Here is a 23000-nt window from a genome sequence, read left to right as displayed (position 1 = left end):
ACGCCCTATGGAGAACATAGTAGTGGACCAGTTGGAAACGGGCACAACGCGTACCCTTCCATGCTCGCCTCACCAGCTGGGACCAGGTCGTCTCCGGGATCTCCCTACCGATGTCCTCTTCCCAGCGGGACTTCAGTGTGGTGAGAGGGACCAACCCCTCGGCGATCAGCCTGCCGTAAAGGCATGTGACCGCCTTCACTGTTCCTGCCGACATCATTACATACTGGCACACCTGAGACAACTGAGGTTCCTCTAGTCCGTTCTGCCAATACGCCTGGATCACTCGCACAATGGCCGAGTGCAGCAGAAAGTCGCCCCGGGGGATCCCAAAGCGGTCTATGAGATCCTGAAAGGACAGGAGCACTCCGTCCTCATACAGGTCTCCGACGAGCTGTAAACCCGACTCCTCCCAGTCCGCCAGTCGCGACCAGTCTCCTCCGTGGGGGAGGGCCGTCAGCATCCCCAATGGTATTTCAGGTGCATATGGGGTCCGCAGGTGACCTCTATTATGAGCCCGATTCCAACAGAGTCGGATAGTCCGCTCCTCCATCGACAGGTCCCGAAGGACTAAACGCTGTCGCAGCGCGATAAACGATAGGACGTGCCTGGCTATACCCGTCCTCCTATCGTCTCCCGGGCCTCTGAACTCCCTGGCTATCTCCTGGGTGTATGTCTGGAGCTGCGCCGCCAGATAGTACTTCTCAAAGTCCGGCACAGCGAGCCCCCCTTCGTCCTTCGGCCTCATCAGGGTATTGAGAGCCACCCGCCGCCGGCCCGTGCCCCAAAGGAACCCGATCATCATAGAACGCAAGCGGCGAAACGTAGCCGGTGGAACCCAGATCGGCAAAGTTCGAAAGTAATACAATAGCCGGGGGAGCGCCACCATTTTGAGCAGGGCAATGCGTCCTGCCACGGAGAGCGGCAGCGTGGCCCAAAAATCCATACTGCCTCGGAGTGCTCGCATGCACCGGGCAATGTTCCCGTCCAGGAGGTCGGGCTGGTCGTGGTACACAAATACCCCAAGGTATTTAAAGCAGTCGGGTTCCCATCTGATCTCTCTACTGAGCTCCGGAATGGGGACACCCCTTCGCATCGGGAAGAGGCAGGTCTTAGACCAGTTCACTCGTAGTCCTGAAACTTCCCCGAACTCCGTTAGCGCTAGTTCCGCTCCCCGTAATGCGTCGATCGGATCCTCCAGGAAGAGCAACAGGTCGTCCGCATAGAGCGAAACGTAATGCGGGCCCGCCGCTGTCCATAAGCCCGTATAGTGGGCTCCCGAGCGAAGATGCATCGCTAGTGGCTCTACCGCTAGTGCAAAAAGAAGCGGGGATAAGGAACACCCTTGCCGCGTGCCACGCTCCACCGGATAACGCGATGAAATCAAGGGGCCCGATCTAACCCTGGCTGAAGCAGAAGCGTAAAGAACTGCCGTCCATTTAACAAATCCCTCCCCAAGGCCGAAGCTCCGCAATACCACGTCCAAATAGTCCCATTCTAGGCTATCGAACGCCTTCTCCAGGTCCACCGACAAAACTACCGGGGACGGGGCATCCACAAACGGTTCCCCAAGCAAGCGGAACAACCGTCGAATGTTCATGGTCGTATTTCGCCGTGGGATGAAACCGGCTTGGTCCTCGTGTACTAGGGAACGCATGTGTCCCAACAGCCTCGAGGCCAAGATGCTGCTCAATATCTTGTAGTCCACCGTCAACATAGAGAGGGGACGGTAGGACCCCGGGTCAGACGAGTCTCGGCCTGGCTTGAGAAGAGGAACCACCAACGCCTCACACATCGAGCCGGGGAGGCGACCCAACCTCTTCGCCTCTCTATAGACCACCAGTAAACGAGGGGCCAGAAGGTCAGCATAAGCTGCATAGAACTCCACCGGCAGGCCATCCAGGCCCGGGGTCTTGTTCCTCGCCATCCGTTTGATGGCCCCGCGGATCTCCCCCAAGCCTATGTCAGATCCCAGGGCGTCCGCCACTTCTTGTTCCACCGTGCGGAGTTCCAGCGGGCGAAGATAGTCAACAAGCCGGTCTGGGTCGCGTGCGGAGCGACTGCGATATAAACATTCATAATAATGCCGGAAGCAAGTAAGAATCTCCGGTTGGGTGTACATCTCGGTCCCATCCGCCCCACGCATCCCAGTCGTCGTTTGGGACTGGCGCGTAGGGTTGGCCAACCACGCCAGTAATGCGCTCGATCTGTCGCCCTCCGCTATAGATCGGACCGTGTAGGCCTTATAATCGAAACAGCGAAGCCGCTCGACCTCCACCGCCACCTTCTCCCTCGCCTCTACCGTTCGTGTTTGCAATTCCGGGTGTCCGGGTCGGCTAATTTCGAGCTCGCGAAGCGTCCGATCCGCTGCATCTAAATCAGCCAGGATAACACGCCGCATGCCCACCCTCTTAGAGATACAGTACCCCCTCACCACCACCTTGAAAGCATCCCATTCGAGCGCCCTAGTACTCGCGGAACCGCCGTTGGATGCAAAATAATCCGTGATTTTCTCCCCTAGGTCTGCCTTGAAGACACTGTCCTCAAGGATCTCGGGGCGCATCTTCCAGGTGGGTACCGCTGGCGTCCCAGGGAACCAGCGAATGTCCAGCAGGAGGGGGTTATGGTCCGAAATGGTCCGCGATAAATACTCTGATCGGACCGCCGACAAGACTACTTCGGACGAACCAAGAAAGCCATCCAGTCTAACATGCAGCTCATGAAGGCTCGAAAAGTACGAATAATCTCTAGACGCGGGGTGATGCGCCCTCCAGATGTCCGTCAAACCCCATCGGGTCTGCCAATCTTGACGACCCTTTGCCACCCGCCGGACCGGGGAGTCGGGGAGCGGGGGATGCGAGCGGTCCATGTCTACATCTACCACAGAGTTAAAGTCTCCCCCCAGCAGGAGGGGACCGGTGAAAAGGTGGGCCAACGAGCCCGATAACCCGGAAAGGAAGGCAGTCTGATCCACATTGGGGGCATACACACAACAAACATTCAAGTCCCTCCCTCCTAGCGTCCCTGATATGGCCACAAAGCGCCCCTCCGGGTCCAACACTGTCCTCGTGACTTGAAAGGGGACTCCCGCCCTGATCCATATAAGCGCCCCCCTGGCATAAGCAGAGTACGCCGTGGAGAAGACCTGCCCTCGCCACCTACGCTGAAGCGCCGCCCCTTCCGCCTTGTTCAGATGCGTTTCCTGCAGCAGCGCCATTTGCACTCCCCTACGCACTAAATAAGCGTGGACCTTGTGACGCCTGGACATAGTGTGAAGCCCCCTCACGTTCCAAGTAATACATTTCAAATTAGCAACATCAGCCATTGTCCCAAAGTGTTCTTGCACAGTCCCCCCGTCCGGGTCCCCACAAAGAAAAGACATCGTTCCTCCCAGCGCTGTCGGCGGCCATTTTCCCCAACCAGAACCAAACCCCCCAAAACCCAACAGAACCCCCACCCAACCACCCCAGAACAGGACCCAAACTGCACCATCTAGATCCCATCCAAACTTCTACGGAGAACAACCCCAAAACCCCCACAAACCCCACTAGCCCTACGGTCGCCACCGTAGGAAGGCCCTATGGGCCAGGTGCGGGCTGAGCGGAGGCAGTGGGCCCTCGTCGCCCAGGCTACTAGGACTATCATGAGCCCCCCCGTATCAAAATCTTTCGGGGCAAGAGTAGAAGCCTCCCGACCCTCCCTCTCCCATGGTCAGCAATAAAGGACGGCAGCCGCCTCCCCCCTGCCGGGCCCCCACCCAAAACAAGGCAAACGATCCCATTACCCCTGTCCGTCCAGAAGGTCCTCCACCGATTTCGGTGTGATCACCGGTGTGTGGGTACTGTCTGCCACTGAGTCTTCCGAGTCCGATGGAGCCCCCTGAGCACCCGGGTTTTCTTCTTCCTCTTCGATGACTTCGCCCCTTGCTCTCGACAGTTCCGACAGAACTTCCAACACTCCCCTCCGCTCAGATGATGTCTCCGCTGTCGAGGGTCCTCCTGTGCGGCCGCGGCGGTTCCTGTCCCTTTTAGATCGCCTCCTTTGTTCCGGCTCCTCCGCCTGATGAGTCGAGGCGCTATAACCATCCTTCCCTGTTCGATACAGTTCGAGCCAGTCACAGGCCTCCTCCGGGGTGTCTAAGAACTGGGTTTTGTCGTCGACAATGACTCGGAGCCTCGCGGGAAATAGGAGTGAATATTGGATGCCTTCACTCCTGAGTTCACGCTTAACCGCCAGGAAGGAGAACCGCTTACGCTGCGTCTCGTAGGTATAGTCAGGGAAGATATTCACCTGGCTGTTTGCAACCTGGAACGGGCCATTGTGTCTGGCGGCATTGAGGATCAGGTCTCTGTCCCGGAAATGTAGCAACCGCGCCACCACCGGCCTCGGGGCTCGTCCCTGTTGCGGGGGTCGCGCTGGAACTCTGTGGGCACGTTCCAGAGTATAAAAGGAGGACAGGCCCTCCGGGACCACCGTGTCTCGGAGCCAGGTCTCCAGGTAGCGCACCATGTCGCCTTCCTCAACCTTTTCCGGCAGGCCCACTACCCGAATGTTATTCCTCCTATTTCGGCCTTCCGCATCTTCCGCCCTCCGTTCGAGGGTCTCGATTCGGGACATGGCATCCTTTATCGTCGCAGCCAGGGTTCTCTGCGCCGGTTCCATAGTCCTCACCGTGCTCTCCACCTCCTTGACCCGGTCCGAGAGCTTGCCATGGTCTGCCCTAAGGAGACCCAGACCAGTCGCCACCTGGGCAATGTCCTGTTGGAGGGCCGATCGAGTCGCCTCTATAGCTTCCAGTACACGGTCAAATTGTTGCTGGAGTGGTGCGCCACCAGGTCTTTTAGGATCTCCATGTTCTTCCTTGTCCTGGGCCTCAGAGTCCGAGGTGGCCTGGCTGGATCCCTTGGCTCCTCTAGGTTTCCCCATGCTGCCAGGGGCTCTCCGCAAAGGACCCGGAGTAGTTGCCTCCGTGTGCAAGTGTCCAGCACGTTTCCCCCGGGATTCCGCTCTCCAGTCCGGAATGGGCGATCTCCTTCTCCAGAGCCTGTGGAGACTCCGCCGCTTCGGCTCACGCCACCGCCACGGCGTCCGAGGGCACCGATAAGGGGGCGGAGATATCCGTCTCCGAGCCGGGCAGGCCCGTTCACCCACTATAGCTCTGGGGCACGGGCCATCAGCTCCCCCGGTTGTCCTGTGGCGCCCGAGCGTCGCGCCGTCCATGTAGTTGGGGCGGCAAGGAACCCGCAGCCCGTTGCGGAGTCGCGGTGCCGACCACTGCCTAGTGCTGAGTGCGCCCGTGCCCGGCGCCCTCCAGTGCGTGGGCACCCGCCCGGACGTCCAATCGAGTGTGGTCCCGCTGTAGAGGGTCCGAACCAGCCAATGTCTAATGTCTAAAACGCCTGAGGCTGGTGAAGCTGGGTGCCGGCCGACACCCGCGAGACCTCCTCAACTCCGCAGGTCCGATCCAGGGGACAAAGGGGTCCGGGCGCCATATTGGGTCGCACTCCGCCACTCCGCAAACCTCGGTATTTCTTCAAAGCCACCTCCGACCAAACTCCACCAGGGCCCTCGGGCGGGTGTCGTCGCCTCGCTCAACCGAATGCGGGGTCTGGGGTGCCCCTCAGCCTCCGATTTTCAGGATAAATCCAGGCTCAGTCCCGGAGCCGAGCTCTCAGGCGACCATCGCCATCGGCGCCCAAGCCACGCCCCCGGGAGCAAGGTCATCCATATCTCCAAGTATTTGATGGATTGACGGCGAGGAGGAATGTTGAACTGTCAGTCGAAATATTCCCGGGACAGGTGGAGGGGAACCAAGGCCAACTTATCCTGGTTAAGCCTAAGGCCCAGAGCCCGTTCAAAGACCTGTAGAATGAGGAGGCAATGGGGAGATCTGCCAAATAGATGAGGACGTCATCCGCATAGAGTGTGATTTTGTCTGGGTTGATGTTGGGCCACTCCCATCCCTGCATACGCTCAGACGACCGCATTAGGGAGGCCAAGGGCTCCATCACCAAGGTGAAAAGTAGGGGGCATAGGGGACAACCCTGCCTTGTTCCTCTACGAACCGAGAAGGGCTCCGACAGAACCCCCGCTCACCAAGACGCAGGCGCGAGGGGAGGCATAAAGAACTTTAACCATGGCACGAAAACAGGGACCGAGTCCCATTATAGCAAGGATGTCCTCTAAGAACACCCAATCCACTGAGTCAAAGGCCTTTTCAAAGTCCACCAGAAGAATTTCGAGATAGGGATTGAGAAGATGAGGGTATGCCAGAGCGACTTGCAGTCTACGACAATGAACAGAGTGGCCAAGTGGGGCTTGAGTCGTTGGGCAAGGATCGTGGCAAACAATTTAATCTCAGTGTTGATGAGGGAGATGGGACGGTAGTCCGCACACCGTGTTGAGGGTGGTTGAGATTTGGGGAGAACCACAACAGTGGCCATATCTGTCTCTTGCGGAAAGGAACCCTTTTTCAACAGTCTCCTGAAACAACCCCGCCAAATGCGGAGTGAGAATGTCCCGATAATGCACAAGTACTCTTGAGGGAGGACGTCTGGGCCTAGTGTCTTGCCGGTGGAAACTTGGGCACTGCTCCCTCTATCTCCTCACACATGATGGCGCGATCAAGGTCTTTCTGGCTAATGGGATCTAAGCTGGGGAGGAGGCCACCCTCGACCTCCAACATACCAGCGAGTGTAAGGGATGGGGATCTGGCCGCTTATAGTTGTTGATAATAGGGAGCAAAGGCACGGGTCATCCCATCTGGGGAACAGCACAACGAGCCATCCTGTGCCATGAATTTGGGAATTATGGGGTTTGCACAAGGGTATGTGGCAAGGCGATGGAGGAGCGAACCATTCTTGTCGCCCTAGCCATACACCCTGGCCACAGATGAATGGCAAAGGAGATTGGCTGCCTCCAGCGAGGACTGCTTGATTTCTCCAGGCCTAGATATTAATGCTTCTTGTTGTCGTTTCGCAGTTCACTACCAGGTATAAGGGAGGCTGGGTGTGAGGAGCTTATTGAAATGTCGGTTTACCTCCGGTGTTCCTGCTCATACCAGCGAGTTCAGGCCTTCACCCCGTGGGCGCAGCAAGGCGTGGCCGTTATGCAGGCTCAATCGTTCTCCCGGGCCTAGCGATGCTATCCCTGGTGCAGGTAGTGGTTAGCAGGCCCCCATCACATACCTCAGTAAGGGTGCATTTTATTGCCTCTGCCGTCCGATTCCCATGCAGCGCGCCGCGGCTTCGGTCCACTTTAGATCTCCAGCCTCCTCCGCATCACATGCACCGTCCCAGAGAGGAGCGCCGCCATCAAAAGCGCCACCCCGGCCGCGCTCAGGGTAGAACCGCTGATTTTTACAAATTTCGCCAGCGACGGTTTGCACCCACACTCGCACCTCCCCGGGCAGCGAGTTCTGTGTTTCCGTACTGCAGGAACGTCGCTTCCGCCTGCGTGCGCAGCTCAGCGGTAAACGAGAGCCAGCGGCTTTAGCTCACGTCCCCACACCACAGGCCTCTTCTCAGTCTCACAACCTCACTGCGTTGTCAGCAATTCCAGTTCGGTTTGGAGCATAAAAAGTGGTTCCAGGTAAGGACACAGCCCCTCAATGCAATCTAAGCACGGATATTTATTTCTTGCAGATCTCTGGGTGCAGGATAACTGAAGGATTGTGCAGCAACCGAAGGAGCTCGCTCAAGAAGCGGCCATCTTTGGGCTTGGTTTGCTTCCCCCCCCCCCCCTCCCATCCCCCCCCCCCCACTTATTTACATGCTTACATGTCCTGGAATACTGTGAAGGCAAAATGCTGTAACAAACATCAATCTACATCTTTTAGCCTCTATGGATTTCATCAAGAGATAGCTTCTAAAATCCTAATGACATTACCAAGTACTGTCAATAATGCCCTGCTCTGTGCAATTTATATCAGTGATGCAGCCATCAGAATATGATTACACATAAGGCAATTCCAATGACACAAAAAGAAGGCACTCAATTACCAATATGGTTCTCTTGTACTAGATTTACAGATTCATATGCTTGCTTGAAAACAATTTGGTTTCTGCCCAAGAATATCCAGTAAATGGCATAAAGTGTGTAAACGTTGAAATTTCCTTTCCTGTCCTCAGCACAGAAACCCACATATACCTACTAACTAGATCCTGAAAACTACTGAACAGATTCTAACACTACAACACATCAGAGAGTCACATGTATATCAGTCTAGGATACAGGTAGCAACAACCAGATGTGACTTGTTATCCTCTAGTAATGCATCTTTTTTAGATTCACCTGCATTTTTGTATGGATTACCAACATTGATGTATTTGGACAAGCAAAATGGTGACCTTATCCGAACATATTTGTCAGACTAACTTTTACTACATTTGTCTCGGGTCTGGCAATTACATTCAGAATGGAATGACAGTAGAATTTCTTTAATGCCCTCCATGTGGCCCCCAGGCTGATCTATGAGAAGAATGCATTTCCTGACAATACAGCGACAGAAGATGTTTCTTTTTGTAAAATAAGTCATTATTGGGAGACTAGATAATTTTTAACAGGAGGAACAGACAAGGAGGCACTGCAAAAGCACTATCCGCTTTACTCAGCCTCTTCTCTTTCTGCAGGTTCCAGACTTTGGTTTTGGGAATGTGTGTTGCTTAACAGTCAGATGGCTGCGTATGGCTGGTGGCATAGGACGTGCCTCATGGACTGGAGAAGGCCAGTCGGACAGCCCTCGCCCAGATAGCAAAGGTCAATCTGACATGTGCCCCAATTTCCTCTAATTTGTTCTTTTGCTAGAAAATTGCTTATAAGGCCAAATTTGCCATAAACTATACCTCACTAAACTAAGTATTATTAGCCCTCCTTGTTAGATTTCTTTCAGTAAAACCTACTGAGGTGTACAAAACATCAGTATACATGTACAGTGATTCTGTTATGCAATTTACATCAATTGAGTTCTTTAGGACGAGATTACCTAGTAATCCTTTCCAATTGCATTAGTAAAGAATATCTGATTCAACACACAAGGCAAAATTGTTCTTAAGTTTCCAGGAATATATTTTATGCAATACTTAACGTCACGTATGACAACAATACATTTCACAAAGGGTGCTCTGTGTAAAGTGGCAAAAGTATCTGTGTAGCTAGTACTGTGTATAATATACAATAATTATGACTAGAAAATCCAAAATAAATCAAGTAGAGGCTTGGTCACACAGTATTCAAAGAAATTCTGTTGTACAAGCAATCATGTGCTTTAGAATATATTCCAACTTTATATAGTGGTTCTAGCCCGCTCTTATAATCTGTGGATGTTTCGAACCGTTGATTGTAGTATGCTATTAAAAACATCCCTTCAGGTATTCCTCAGGACTGTACATGGAAGGCACACTGTATAATGAAGGTAAGACTATCAACCCTTGTGTTTTATTATTTTATTTTGAAGGTTTTATATAGTGCGAACAAGACCCTTGCGTGTATCAAAGCGCTTTACACATGTCAAAGAACAGAGACACATCCAATCACTATAAATATAGTCGGGAAAGGAACATTATTTGGCGGAATCTCTGAGAGGGCGGGATCGCCTTCATGATAGGATAGAAAGTCAAAACAATGAAATAACCAGTGAGCCATATCACTAGAGAAGACAACGGGTTCAGTTAGGCCCAGCGAGAAGAGTTCCAAGAACCTAGGGCAGAAATTTGTTCCGGAGTAGTATTTTAACTTCTTTCTTTGAGGGGGAGGATGGGCTTCTTACCTGTAACTCCAGTTCTCTTGTAGGGGTATTTCCGTGATAGTCATAATCATGTGAATAGTCCCGCCCATGTGCGTGGACCCCGGAGCACTTCATTAGATACATCTTCTTAAGTTGTCATCTTCTGCCTTTCTTCAGGAAGGCCTGGTTAGACACTTAAGAGATAAAAAGACAATAATGCAGCCTAACCAACTAGGCTACACTGGCCATTACATCATCTTGAAGTGAAAAAAGATAGCCAGCTTAACTTTAAATTTAGAAATTTGCTGAGTTTTACAGATAGAAAACTCGCCTTCACAAAACTCCTTTTTTCATGATAGAGATGAAAAGGAATGAATAGAGAAGCACCCTTAGGCTGCCATCATATGTCTGCAAATGGATACTGTGCCTTTAAGAGTCTCCAGAGACCTCCAGTATCTCATGATGCACAGCCAGAGGCAGTTACTTTCAGTTCTTTTTGAAGGCGTAAGGAAGCAGAACCTGCTGGGTCTTGGTGACATCTGTGTCTGCCACCGGGGAGGCAGGCGAGTTGCTAAAGCCTATCACGTAAATACCCCTACAAGAGAACTGGAGTTACAGGTAAGAAACTACTCCTTCTCTTGTAGGGGATTTCCGTGTATAGTCATAATCATGTGAATAGACTAGCAAGCCCATCCCAAAATAACTCTCCAGCGGTGGAAGAAACAGAGAAGAACTGCACTATTGTGCAAATAGATTTCGAAGTGAAGCCTGCCAACCTGAGCATCTGCCCTAGCATCAGTGTCTAGGCAGTAGTGCTTAGTAAATGTATGGACTGACTTCCAAGTGGCAGCCTTACGGATTTTTGAAATAGGTACATTAAGAAGTAAAGCCACAGTAGCTGCTTTACCTTTGGTAACTAACCAAAGTCTTGTTAGCTTTCTGATAACACGGCTGAATACAGGAAACAATCCACCTAAAAATGGATTGTTTGGAGGTAGCTAGACAAGTTCGGACCGAACCATAGTTTACAAATAACTGGTCTGATCTACGGACATCCTTAGTTATTGTCCAAATAGAACTTCAAGACCCTCCTAACATCAAGGGACTGAAGCGACCTCTCAGCAGGAGGAGAGAGATTCTGAAAAAATTTAGGCAATGTAATAGTTTGGTTCACATGAAACTCTGAAACAACTTTAGGGAGGAACTTAGGTTGAGTGCTCATAACTACCTTAGAGGAATGAAAGACAGTATAAGGCGCTTTACAATATAATATCTGAAGCTCGCTTATCCTGCTGGCAGAAGTTATGGCCACAAAGAAAGCAGTCTTCCAAGACAGATTCTGAAGAGAAGCCTTATGAATGGGTTCAAACGGTTCCCTCATCAATCGTGAAAGGACCACATTGAGCTCCCAGGGAAGCGAAGGAAGCCTAATGGGAGGAAACACTTTCTTCAATCCTTCAAGAAAATCTCTGATGACTGGGATTTAAAAAAAGCGAGTTGGTAAAGGACATTTCCTATAAGCAGTTAAAGCTGCCAGGTGAACTTTGATAGAAGGAAACCGAAGGCCAGATTGAGCCAAGTGTAGCAAGTAAGAAAGGATGACATCTTCCTTGCAGGAGGTAGGATCCACGTTCTTAGATGCACACCAGATGCAAAATCTCTTCCATTTATATGCATAGGACGTGCATGTAGATGGTCGTTTGGCCGCCTTCAATATCTCCATACAGTCCTGAGGGAGGTTCAAATGTAAGTACTGTACTAACTCAGGAGCCATGCCACCAAATTCAATGACGAGAGGTTGGGGTATACCATCTGCACGCCGAACTTCGTCAGACGGTCCGGCCGGCATGGAAGACGGAGATGTGGCAGGAGAGACAGGTGGAGTGGGTCTGTGAACAACCACTGACAAGTCACTCTGGAGCAATGAGGATCATCTTGGCCTGTGATTGCGAGAGCTTGCTCAGTACTGTTGGGATCTGGGGAATCGGCGGAAAAGCGTAGAGAAAGTCGCTTGACCAGTTGATCCATAATGCATTCCCCAGAGTCCTTGGTTGGTAAAACCTGGAGGCAAAGTTGCAGCATTTGCTTTTTTCCGCGGTAGCGAACAGATCGACTTCTGGAGTACCTCATCTTTCTAAGATGTGTCACACCACTTCGTCGTTTAAGACCCATTCATGATTTTCTTGAATGAGTCTGCTGAGCGTGTCTGCCTGAGCATTCTGAACACCTGGGAGGTGAGTTGATGTGATGATCAGCCAGCTCGAGATGGCCTGGGCTTCCAGAGATAACGCTCGAGATCTCGAGCCCCCCTCCTTGTTGAGGTAAAACATTGTAGTCATATTGTCCTTCTGAACAAGTAAGGAACTGGTGTGAAACGATGGCTGGAAGGCTTTCAGTGCCAAATGGACTGCTCGAAGCTCCAGGAAATTGATGTGGTACTTGGTCTCTTTTGGGGACAACGTGTCATGTATCTGAAGGTGGTCTGAATGTGCACCCCAGCCATGGAGAGAAGTATCCGTCACTATGGTTTGCGTCGGTATCTCCTTGTGGAAGGGAATCCCCAGGAGCAGATTGCGTGGAGAACAGCACCATCGGATGGACTGAAGAGCCTGCTGCGACAGTTGAGTCTTCCCAACCCCTCCAGACATTCTTGCAGGGGTCTCATATGGAGGCGTGCATTAAGAGTGAGGAAGATATAGGAGGCCTTGGAGCCCAGGAGAGACGATACCTTCCTCACCGTCGGGGAGGGCATGATCATGGGGGCTTGAGCCTTCCGAAGGATCAATAAGTGTCTCTCCTCCGTTTGCTGTGCTTGTATTGATGGTGGCTCCCAGGTACTGTATACATTGTACAGGAGTCGAGACAGACTTCGTGAGGTTAATGTGGAGGCCCAAACGAAGAAGGAGACTGGAAGTCAGATTGAAATGCAGTTGCGCTTCCTGAAACATGGCTGCCTTGATCAACCAGTCGTCCAGATACGGGTAGACTAACACCTTGTTCCTCCTTAGATGAGCAGCCACCATGGCCATGTATTTGGAAAATGTCCGAGGTGTTGACTTCAGGCTGAAAGGCAGCACAGAGTATTGATAATGGTTGTTGTCCATGGTGAAACGCAGGAACTTGCGATATTTCTTCGCTATGGGCACGTGAAAATATGCATCTTGCAGAGCTATTGCCCATAGCCAGTCTCCCTGATGAAGTTGAGGTTAGATTTGATGCAAGGTCAACATCCAAAACTTTTCTCTGCAAACCCATTTGTTGGCCTGTTGCAAGTCGAGGATGGGTCTGAATTCGTTCTCTTCTTTCTTGCGGACTAGAAAGAACAGAGAATACAGTCCTGTTCCTCTCTGTGACCGACAAACCCGTTCCATCACTCTTTTCTGAAGAGGGTGTTGACATCCCTCTGTAACTTGTGAAGCATGTAGCGTGATCGAGTTGGAGAAATCGACAGAGGAGGACTTGTAAAACGTAACTAGTATCGACTGCGAACAATATTCAGCACCCAATTGTCCGAAAGTTTTGAATGCTTCCCCCCACCAGAGTGGATAACGGACAAGGGGGAAGAAACCCTTCAGGTTTGGAACCAGCTGGAGCCTTGTTCCCTTGTCCAGACTGCTGGATGGATCGTCCTCACTGTTGGCGTTTCCGAAACGGTTGGAAAGAGCTCTGAAACTGCTGCTGTTGGTTGGACTGACAGCCCTATGACTGCTGAAACCTCTGAGAGGAATAACGCCGCTGGAAAGGGCAGAAGGTTTTTCGCTGCTCTTTAGGTTTTTTTACACCTACAGCCTTCAAAGTCTCAATTTCAGTCTTTATGCAGGCCATTTTGTCGTCCGCATGAGAGCCAAAGATAGTCGTGCCAGAGAATGTAAGATTGGAAATGCGCTGTTGCTCCTCCGGCTTCAGAGAAGGTGTTGCAAGCTTTTTTACCTAATGAATCCAGCTTAAGACTTTCCTTATCCAGTAGCACTGTGGAAGTCGGAGCCGTAGCATGCTGTTTCCATGCCGCCACCACAATGACTGAGACCGGGGTGGGGTCCAGTCGGCGAAAGGCAGGATCTGACTCAAGTGGGCGATATTTCGTCTGTAACCTGGAAGGCGCAGATTTTATTGAAGTTCTATAGCCGGTTCCTCCAAACCAGGCACCAACTGGAGTTTGTCTCTGCTGGAGAGTTTCAAATATCACCAATGTCGACGGCAAAGGAGTAGACAGGGGAATGTTCAGCTTTGAAGCCCCTCTGACCAGAACCTCCTCGAAGGTGGAGATATCGTCAACAGGAGGCACCCTCTGAGGGGGAGAATCCGTTAGAGTAGGCAAGTGCCTCGTGGAAGACGCGAGATCTCTCATAGCAATGACAACGGGATCGTGTGGAAGACAGACGGTGTCTATGGGAACGATGTCTCGAACTAGACCGTGTTCTTGGCCTTCGAGGTTCTACAGGACGAGTGGGCTGAGGAGCCGTGGGCCCAGGCTGAGGCGGAGGAGGAGGGGGCGGTGGAGGAGGCGGAGGAGGAGGACTTGGCGGTGGTGGAGGTGTCACTGGCAGAGCCACCGGTTGACGAGGAGCAGGAGGCGTCCTGGATGGTGAATAGGTATGAGAGTACTTCGAACCTGAAGAAGAGACCAACTTCCTGCGTTTTCGGGCTGGCCGCGAAGAAGGGGCCCTAGACTAAACATCAGACCTCCCCCTCGACGTCTATCCACTGCTCCATGGCCAGCTTCGACGTCTGGAACGCGAACTTCCTGTCGACGACGATAGGCTCACTACGGAGCGAGTCCCAGAACGGTACCTTGACGTCGAACGGCGCTGTTGCCCCCTCGACGTCTACCTTCTCGTAGAGTTATGTGACTGTGTGACTCGCATCTCAATTGGTCAACATCAATGGATGTGTCTGTGCACCACTTGACGAACCGGCTTTCCGGACCGATCCCCATGCTATGGGCAAGGGCATCTTCCTCTGTTTTATATGGGGCCGACAGAAGGTGTCGTCCCTCCCACCACACACTCGGACTGTGGTCATAGCCTGCCAGAAGGCTACACAAATGATTGGATGGGAGACTCGACTGACTGAACAGACCCCCCCTATGGAAGGGTAATTTGCTGCACGAGGTTGGCAGACTGAGGGCTTCCGTGGCTGAAGTACCATTGGTATAGATCTGCTGGTAGACATCTGGAAAAAGGGGGAAATTATAACATTTGATAGGTTACAGGAGGAATTCCGATGCAATCCACAGAAGACTTACGATATTTGCTGTTACGACGCACTACATTGTCACTTAAAAGAAGGGAGTCCACTGCCAGAATACACTCCACTTGAGGATAGACTCCTCTTCGACCCCATGCTTGACAAGGCAATATCCCTTATATATGAAAAAAAAAAACTCATAAATAATACCCCTGACTGTCTAGGGCCCCTCAGGAGGCGTGGGAATCGGACATTGGCCTCCCAGAAGATGATTATTGGAGGGAAGCAATGCAATGCCCCAGAGAGATAGCTATTAGGGCCAGATTTAGGCTGATTCAGCTTCATATTTTCTATAGATCATATGCCTCAAGGTCTGCGCAATTTCATGTGGGCCATTGCAGAGCAGAACAGTGTGTGAGAGACTGTGGGAAAACAGGAACGTTTTTCCATATATTGTGGGATTGCCCTAAGATTCAAATTTTCTGGAGGCAGGTCGCCCAGGTGATGGCAGCTGTGGTGGTTGAGCAGGTACCGCAAGATGCACGGTGGCAAATCCTGGGGGTGCTGGGTGAAGTAGCTTGGCCCACATGAGCCACAACTTGGCTGGCCCTTGCGGGAGCAGTGGCAAATCGCAATATTACCCGAGCATGGGGTGCCAGGATACCCCCTGACAGTACACGCCTTAGAGAATGATTTGGACTGGTGCCAGCAAGCTGAATAAACAGTATATCAGAGTAGAGGATGCCCACGCAAATGGGAAAGGATCTGGAGGGCCTGGACGACCTACAGAATTGATCAACCCACACCATAATGTACATATTGGTGTGCCCTGTGCTAGGTGATTTTCGGTTGGGGCCCATTGCTTTTGCGGGAGGGCGGGATAATGGGGGTCTTTAAAGTGCTATGTTTTCAATGCATTTATGTATGCCAATATGAATACTGGGTATGCTGCAATGATTCTGAAGCAAGTGTTATGTTTATTTTTAAGGTTAAAATAAAAAAAGAATAATACAAAAAAAGAAATGTCATTTAGTGACTCTTTGTAGCTTCAATGTGGGAGTGTGTTCTTTTTTACAGCCTTGCCAGGAACAGAATGTGTGGGATGTGCGTTTGAAAGCATGAGAGAGAGAGAACAGAGACAGAGAGTGAGAGTGAGAGTGAGAGAGAGAAAGGTGTGGAATGTACCTCTCTGTCTTGGAGTGTAGTGTTATAAGCAGTGGTGCCCAAATGTGCATTATGTTGTACATAGGAAGATGAAGTAATACTATAGGCATTGGTGCACAAATGTGCATTGTGTTGTACATTGGGAAGTTTCATTACGTTTTTACTACTGTCTCAGTCTAAATTGAGCTTTGCAAACACAAGCAGGCCCCCAGATCATGCAAGTTGTTTAGGCTATCCAAGTTCAAAATTATTTTCTGTGCTTTTGGAGATTGTTTTCTACTTTCTCAAGCTTCGCTAAGAATAGGGGCTGGAACATGTGGGAGCGCAGAAGAATATGTGGGAAGGTCTTTGGAATGCTTGCATGGAGAGTGGCCAACTCCAGTAAGCTCCCTTAGCGCAGGAGGTCCTCTCAGAAACTTCTAGTGCTTTGAGATTATAAAACTGGGGTTTGTTGACTTTGAAAGCAGGATTTTGTTTGGACCTGAATGAAGGCAGACGCGTTTTAATTTAGTGTAGCAGTTCATGGCTTGCTGAGTTTCTTGACCCCGGCTGTGAATCCCTCAATCAGGAGTGGGCCAAGATGCAGTGTTTGCAGCCCGTGGTGTACTTTTTTTGATTGTTGGCATTGTGATGTGCAAGTGTGTCTGTGTACACAGTCAAGTCTCCAGTGATTATAATCATCTGATGTATTTAGTGTACATATCTTATATCTTTCCTTTCACTGTGACTAAAGATCCTATGGGAAATTGCATGGGGAAAACACGTTTTGGGACCCCCCTTTTGTCTAGGCCCCCGCTTCACCAATCACCTCCAAACTTTCAGGGAAGGAGTGGAGCTCAGCTGGCCAAAAGTTTGGAAACATTCAAGAAGATTCATCAATCGACGCCAAAGTTAAACTAAATAGAATGTTGCGGTTTTCCTATGGATAAAAGGTCCTAACTATAACTACCTACTGGCAACCGCCAGTAGGTAATATATACACAAACACATTTATAAGTTGTTTTCATTTGACATCTGGCAAAGCCTTTCTGTTACAGAGTTTGGCACAAATAAAACCCTTCGCTTTATTCTGAAAATCTGTCTTTTGATGTGCCTCTTTTTATGAGTGACATCCCTTTCTAGGTGTTCTTTTATTGCTTTGCTGTGAGTGGGCCTTTGTGTGGCAATGCAGTATTTTCTATTATTTGGGAGAGCGAAACAATATACAGGGGCAGGAAGCTTTTTTCAGGTAAAACCACTATCGGTGAAAAGGACCAGAGTCCTAAAGAGAGCTAGCTCAAGTTGTGTGAATGAAGGGATTTAGCTAACAACCTTTCACATTTATTGGAGTATTTGGAGCTTGGAGCCTAATTTACTTCACATTGTTCACATCCTGCTCAGTTAAGTTCTAAAGCAGGACCTCAGCCCTGTAGGAATTTGGGCTCCTGGCCATTTTTAAACAGTTGTCTGGTAACAAATGAATTGACTCAGTGCTTTTAAAGATGTATGCATACGTGCATGTGCCTGAGGGGGTCATCCTCCTCGATGGGTATTGAAGGGCAAGTATAAAATAGTAGGGTTCCACTTACTGGTGCATATCCGAAACAGCGACCTAATGAGGGTGACCAGTATTTGATCTCTCTCACCCAACTGTAACAGCTCACATCCATCTACAAAATGTTGGTCTTTTTCTTTGATAGTGGGAGATTTGTCACTTACTTTTGCTGATTCCTACACAGAAAGGAGAACTGCCCAGACAGATACAAAAGTGTTGTTTCCAGCATCCTATGCACAGCTTGAAGTCTGTCCAAATAGGCTTGTGTGAGGTTAAAGACATTTTCTGTCAGCTAATAGTATATGAAAATGGAAAACATATTTTCTTTTTTAGAAGGCAAGACAGTGAAAGAATGAACTGCAACACCATAAAACTGGACAATCCAGATAAGCAAATTTCTGCATCTTGTGCGATAGGTGGAATACATAGGAAAAGGGTGTGGACGGTGTTGAGGCATGAAAGTGGGCAGGATCCACATGTGGAGGGACATCCTCTGAGGGGTTCACGTAAAAAATGTAACACCACAGCATTCTTTCTAAAAAGCCTTCTGGTCGTGCATGCAAAACACAACTACCTGGGAAGAAGAGGGAGCAGGATGCAAGAGTAGTTTCCTTACAGATGTGCATTCTGAGGCTGTTGGGAGCATGGCTTCCACAGTACAGGATAGTAACAGTTAAATAAGCTAAGACTGCAATCATAGATAATATGAATTTCATTACAAATGTGCAGGGTGGAGCTCACAGTCCAGGACAGCTGTTGCCTAACAGATGCACGCAATTTGATTCTGTCAGACAATATAGATTCCTCAGTTCAGGCCAACATGGGGCATAATAGCCTCATCAAAAAGATACGCAGCATGACTGAATGTGAACACTACCCATTCCAATGGCAGTAACCTCCCAGTCAGATTAACACTGTGTAATAATGCTTCATAGTAAACGAATATGTGCTTAGAAACCAGAACATAAAGGACCAAGCTATTCTTACTTTGCTTCAAGTTCTGAAAATTTGTGCTCCTCTTCTTTGGAAAGAGCTCCTTTAGACTGCTTTCCATACGCCGCTTGTTCTGCATTTCCAAGGGTTGTAACTGGGGAGTGTTTGGAGGATTTCCCACCTCAGGTTTCAGTTCAAAAACCATGTCTGCACCTGCGGTACACCAAGAAACAAGTGTGATTGACTTATGCACCAGAACACAAACACCATCCACGTTACATAAACTGCCTCCACATTCCAAATGAGGTTTCCAGTTTAATCAATAGTATTGCTTATATCACCACTTCAGTCCCCCACACACTGGTATGGACATATACAAACACTACACATTTTCCAAAGTCCAATACAACTGAATTGCAATACTGCTGGTTGAATATTCTAGCAGGGGCAATCAAAGCCAGTGCTCCGGCAGCTGAGCAACTTTTTTAACCCTTACCAGGAGTTACCTGTCTCTCTCCCCTAAAAGTCACTGCCCATCAAAATACCATCTATAGCAACTGTGCTTGAATGTAATCAGAAAAGCCGGGCGTCCTCATCCACTCGTGAAACTGGAGTACCTCGCGAGAAAGAAATTATGTTGAGGGCTATTTGCAGGGCCTTCTTGGAAGCATGCTTGCCATACTGAGAAAGTTTCATCAAGAATTCTGTCAAAATGGGGAGCGTCACATCAGCAAACTCTCATATGGCATGGGACTCTCTTGCAAGGAAACGAGCAGCATTAGTAGGAATTCCTAACAAGGTACTTGACGCAACTCATTTGGAGCAAAGTGCAACAAGACACTGACACTCCCTGTCTGGACGTATAGAAGGTTCTGCTTGAACCTGCAGGGAGAGGAATGAATCATCAAAATCTAAACTGGCCATATCCGCTGGTGTGACCTACATTTCCTGGAAGCTGCTCAGAAACTGCAGGTACACTTAATCTCTGTAGAAAGCATAGATTTTGGTTGGTTAGAGCACCGTGAGACTGCCACTGTTTCAACTCCATTCTTAATGCCAGTTTCCAGCAAAGCATAAAGCTTGGTGATATGATGATGATCACTAATTAAGTAATTCTCTGGAACTACGTTAGCCACTTCGCTATGTTCTTGTTTTTTATGCCATAGAAACTGACAATAGAATAGAACAAGCAGTAGAATGTGTAATAGAGTTGAAGAGATCCTGTGAAACTGCCTGTTCTAAACTTAAAGTTCGAAAGAATATTAGAAAATATGAAAAAAGTTCAGAAACTCAAATTAGAAAAAGTAAAAATGACCTGGAATCCAATAGGCAAACATTTTATAGGTGTGGCATTCCTAACCACATGGCAAGCTTAACTGCACAGCAGCTTATATTGGGGTGTGCAGAAAATGTGGAAAAAGGGAGCATTATGCCAGATTCTGCATAGAATCTGTTAACCCCTTCGATGCTGATGACGAGCTCGTCATCAGCATACGAGCGCCGTAGCTGATGACGAGCTCAGCTCGTCATGTAACGTGGTATTTTGAAAAACGCAGCACACAGCGGGAAAAGCCGCCGCAGCGATGCGGTTAATAAGTCCCTGAATGTTGTTGAAGATAAGGTGAGGCAGAGTTTGTTTTTCATGTATCTGATCATTTAGAAAGTCTAAGTGCTCTGCCACGTGAAATATATACTGATTATCAGAAAATGAGGGTCTTAGCGGACTCCTGTTCTCCTTTACTGTCACAGACTATAATGACTTCAAAAAAGACCATAGGACATGAACGATCAATTCCTATTAACACCGGACAAACATATCTAGAGGGATATAATAAGAATCCTATTTACTTAGTTGACATGACCACCATGAGCTCTCCTTTAAGGGACGTTCTGCAGTGTGTAAAGTCTGAATTACAATGCAAGGTTCAAACCTTTTAGGTCGGAGACAACAGAAATACTTGGGATTTACTCTTGACCTGATTAGATCTGATCCTGTTTTACTCATTAAAACTTCTCTGGATGTACAGAGTACACATAATGAATTTCCTGATATGTTTTCAGACAAACTCGATCATCTGAAAGACTCACAATGTAAAATGTGTTAAAGGAGGAAGGACAGTCAGTCACAAATGAGGTTCGTTCCATCCAGAATTCTATGAGAAAACACTTAGAGGATGAATTATACTGACTTCATCAATGAGGGAATAACTGAACAAACAGAGGCAGCAGAATAGCTCGCCCCTATAGTTATGGCTCAGAAAATAGGTGGTGAAAGGACTAAGGTTATGTGTAGACTTGCTCGATTTGAACTCTGAGATTTGGGTTGACCGTCAACCCCTACCTAATATAGGAGGGACGTTAAGTTTAATAGGAGAGGCTTAATGTTTAAGCTTGATAAGTTTATCTGCAGCATACCACCATACAAATATCTCACATACTCTGTCACCTTTGAGTGTATTCAGGTTCTGTTGCATGCCATTTGGATTGGTTTTACATCAGCTGCATTTCTACTGGTAAAACAACTGATAGGCATAAAAGGATTGGTGTGTTTTCAGAATGACATACTGGGATGCGGCAAAGACAATGACAAACACAATCACACATTACAAGCTGTCTTGTAAAGGCTCACCCAGGCTGGGCGAACTATTCACAAATAGAAGTGTCTAGATCTGTCGTGAACTATATCTGGTGAAAGCTATAAAGAAGCTTCTGGTGGAAATGAGGAACTAAAGTAATTTCTGGGGTTCACACAATTGTACTCTAAATTAGTGCAAAATGTTGCTGTCATAGTCCACCCGTTAAGAGCTCTTCTTGAAAAAACATATTCTGTTTGTATGGTTCCAAGAATTCCAAGATGCATTCATCAAGGTAAAAATAAAATTGTGGGTACACCTTTCTAGGGATGTTTTGATGTGAACAAGAAGACTATTTTGAACAAAAGCGTCAGTTCCAAGAGATTGTGGGCAACAATATTGCAAGCTATTGACAAAAACAAAAAAAACAAAAAAAAGACTTGGGGCATTTGCTTCCAGATTTATGAAAGATGCAGAGAAGAATTATTATTTTGTGGAAAGGGAAGTATTTGTTTGTTAGTGGGCAATAAAACACTCAAAATAGTTTTATGGGCCTACTGTTTCTGGTCCAAACAGATCATAAGCCATTAGTTCATCTATGCACTGCACAAGCTTCTGCATGCTACATCCACAATATCAAGATGGCTTCTTGGACTGGAAGGCTACAATTTTTCTGTTTGGTACATATCAAGCATACTAAACTTATCAGCTGACTGCCAATACAGGTTGTCTATAACTAAGGACTGAGATCAAGAAGAACCCTTGAATAAACGAGTCCTTTCCAGAAGTCAGGAAAGCAGTGATCCCGTAGAGTGGAAGTCAGGGTAATAAAATGATGACTCACTGGTTAATGTTAATAAATCTCAGGAAAAATATTTTCCTCCTAGACTTATTACAACAGTAACTTTATGCCACTCTTGTCATGGCTTTTCCCATTCTCATTCTGTGATGAGAGACCACAGCAATTGATTATAAAAAGAAATACTGCAGAGGTTCATGGCCAAAACTATTAATGGTATGAAAAGAAGACTTGAGTATATTGTAAAGAAAGGGTCTGTAGGATATTTACATACCTGCCATGATATGCCCAACAGGGATATGCCTGTTGTATGCCATCTTGATCAGGTGTTGGCATTGTCCCCAAACACCTGGCAGTGGTTGAGCTAATGCAGACTGCAGCTATAGGCAATGCAGGACCTTATCCGCCTGCCAATAGTTGCCCATCTAGTTCTAATCTGGACTATTGCCCCAAAATGTCACAGTTGGTTCGACACACACAGATAAAAGTGCAAGACGTGATTCGTATTCATGTTGTGCCAGAACTCCTCTGCTCAGGTGCCATGGAGACGTGACTCAAGCAGAAATTTCCCATGTCTCTTCCAATAGACCCAAGTGGTTAGTCTTGCATGACTCCACTTAATCCCAGTTTCTGCCAAGTGGAGTAAAGTAAGTTAGAATGTCACTACACCAAGGTCAACAATATCAAAAGACATATCACATCCAGAACCTCATAAAGGTAAGTATATATTTACTATATCTACTTAAATTGACGATGTAGTGACAGTCGCCATAGAGGAAGCCATATATACCAAGCAATATATAGTATGCAATATAGTAAATGCCCCATCTTAAAAATATCTCATCATCTACAGAGCCAGATAGTGGATTTATGTTTTTCTCTTATGTTCGGTGACCCAACAGCTCTTTATTTGGTGTTCTCATTAAGGGTAGGGTTAATGACCACCTCTGGCAAAGTCAGGTAGAAGTTACCAAAATTATGAAGCATCCCAAGTTTCGGAAGAACCTTCAAATTAGATTGTAGAAAAGGCATGCAAAAACACCTTGCACAATCCAACATGAGACCATTCCATCGGGAACAGACCACCAT

The 23000-nt window shown here is 48.4% G+C and overlaps 1 protein-coding gene across 5 annotated transcripts in view; it reads right to left on the bottom strand.

The window, feature by feature from the left end:
* The window catches only part of GOLM2 (golgi membrane protein 2), a 510098-nt gene that overhangs the window by 121381 nt on the left and 365717 nt on the right, over positions 1 to 23000 (bottom strand). For all 5 annotated transcript variants that reach the window (XM_086957907.1, XM_086957904.1, XM_086957905.1 and 2 more), the window contains one exon: positions 18594 to 18752. In XM_086957907.1, the coding sequence (XP_086814033.1) occupies positions 18594 to 18752 (159 nt within the window). The remainder of the gene's footprint in view (positions 1 to 18593; positions 18753 to 23000) is intronic.

The sequence above is a fragment of the Lissotriton vulgaris genome, chromosome 2_1, assembly GCF_964263255.1.
Source record: "Lissotriton vulgaris chromosome 2_1, aLisVul1.2, whole genome shotgun sequence".
NCBI lineage: Eukaryota > Metazoa > Chordata > Amphibia > Caudata > Salamandridae > Lissotriton > Lissotriton vulgaris.
This window is presented reverse-complemented; position numbering and strand designations above follow the sequence as displayed.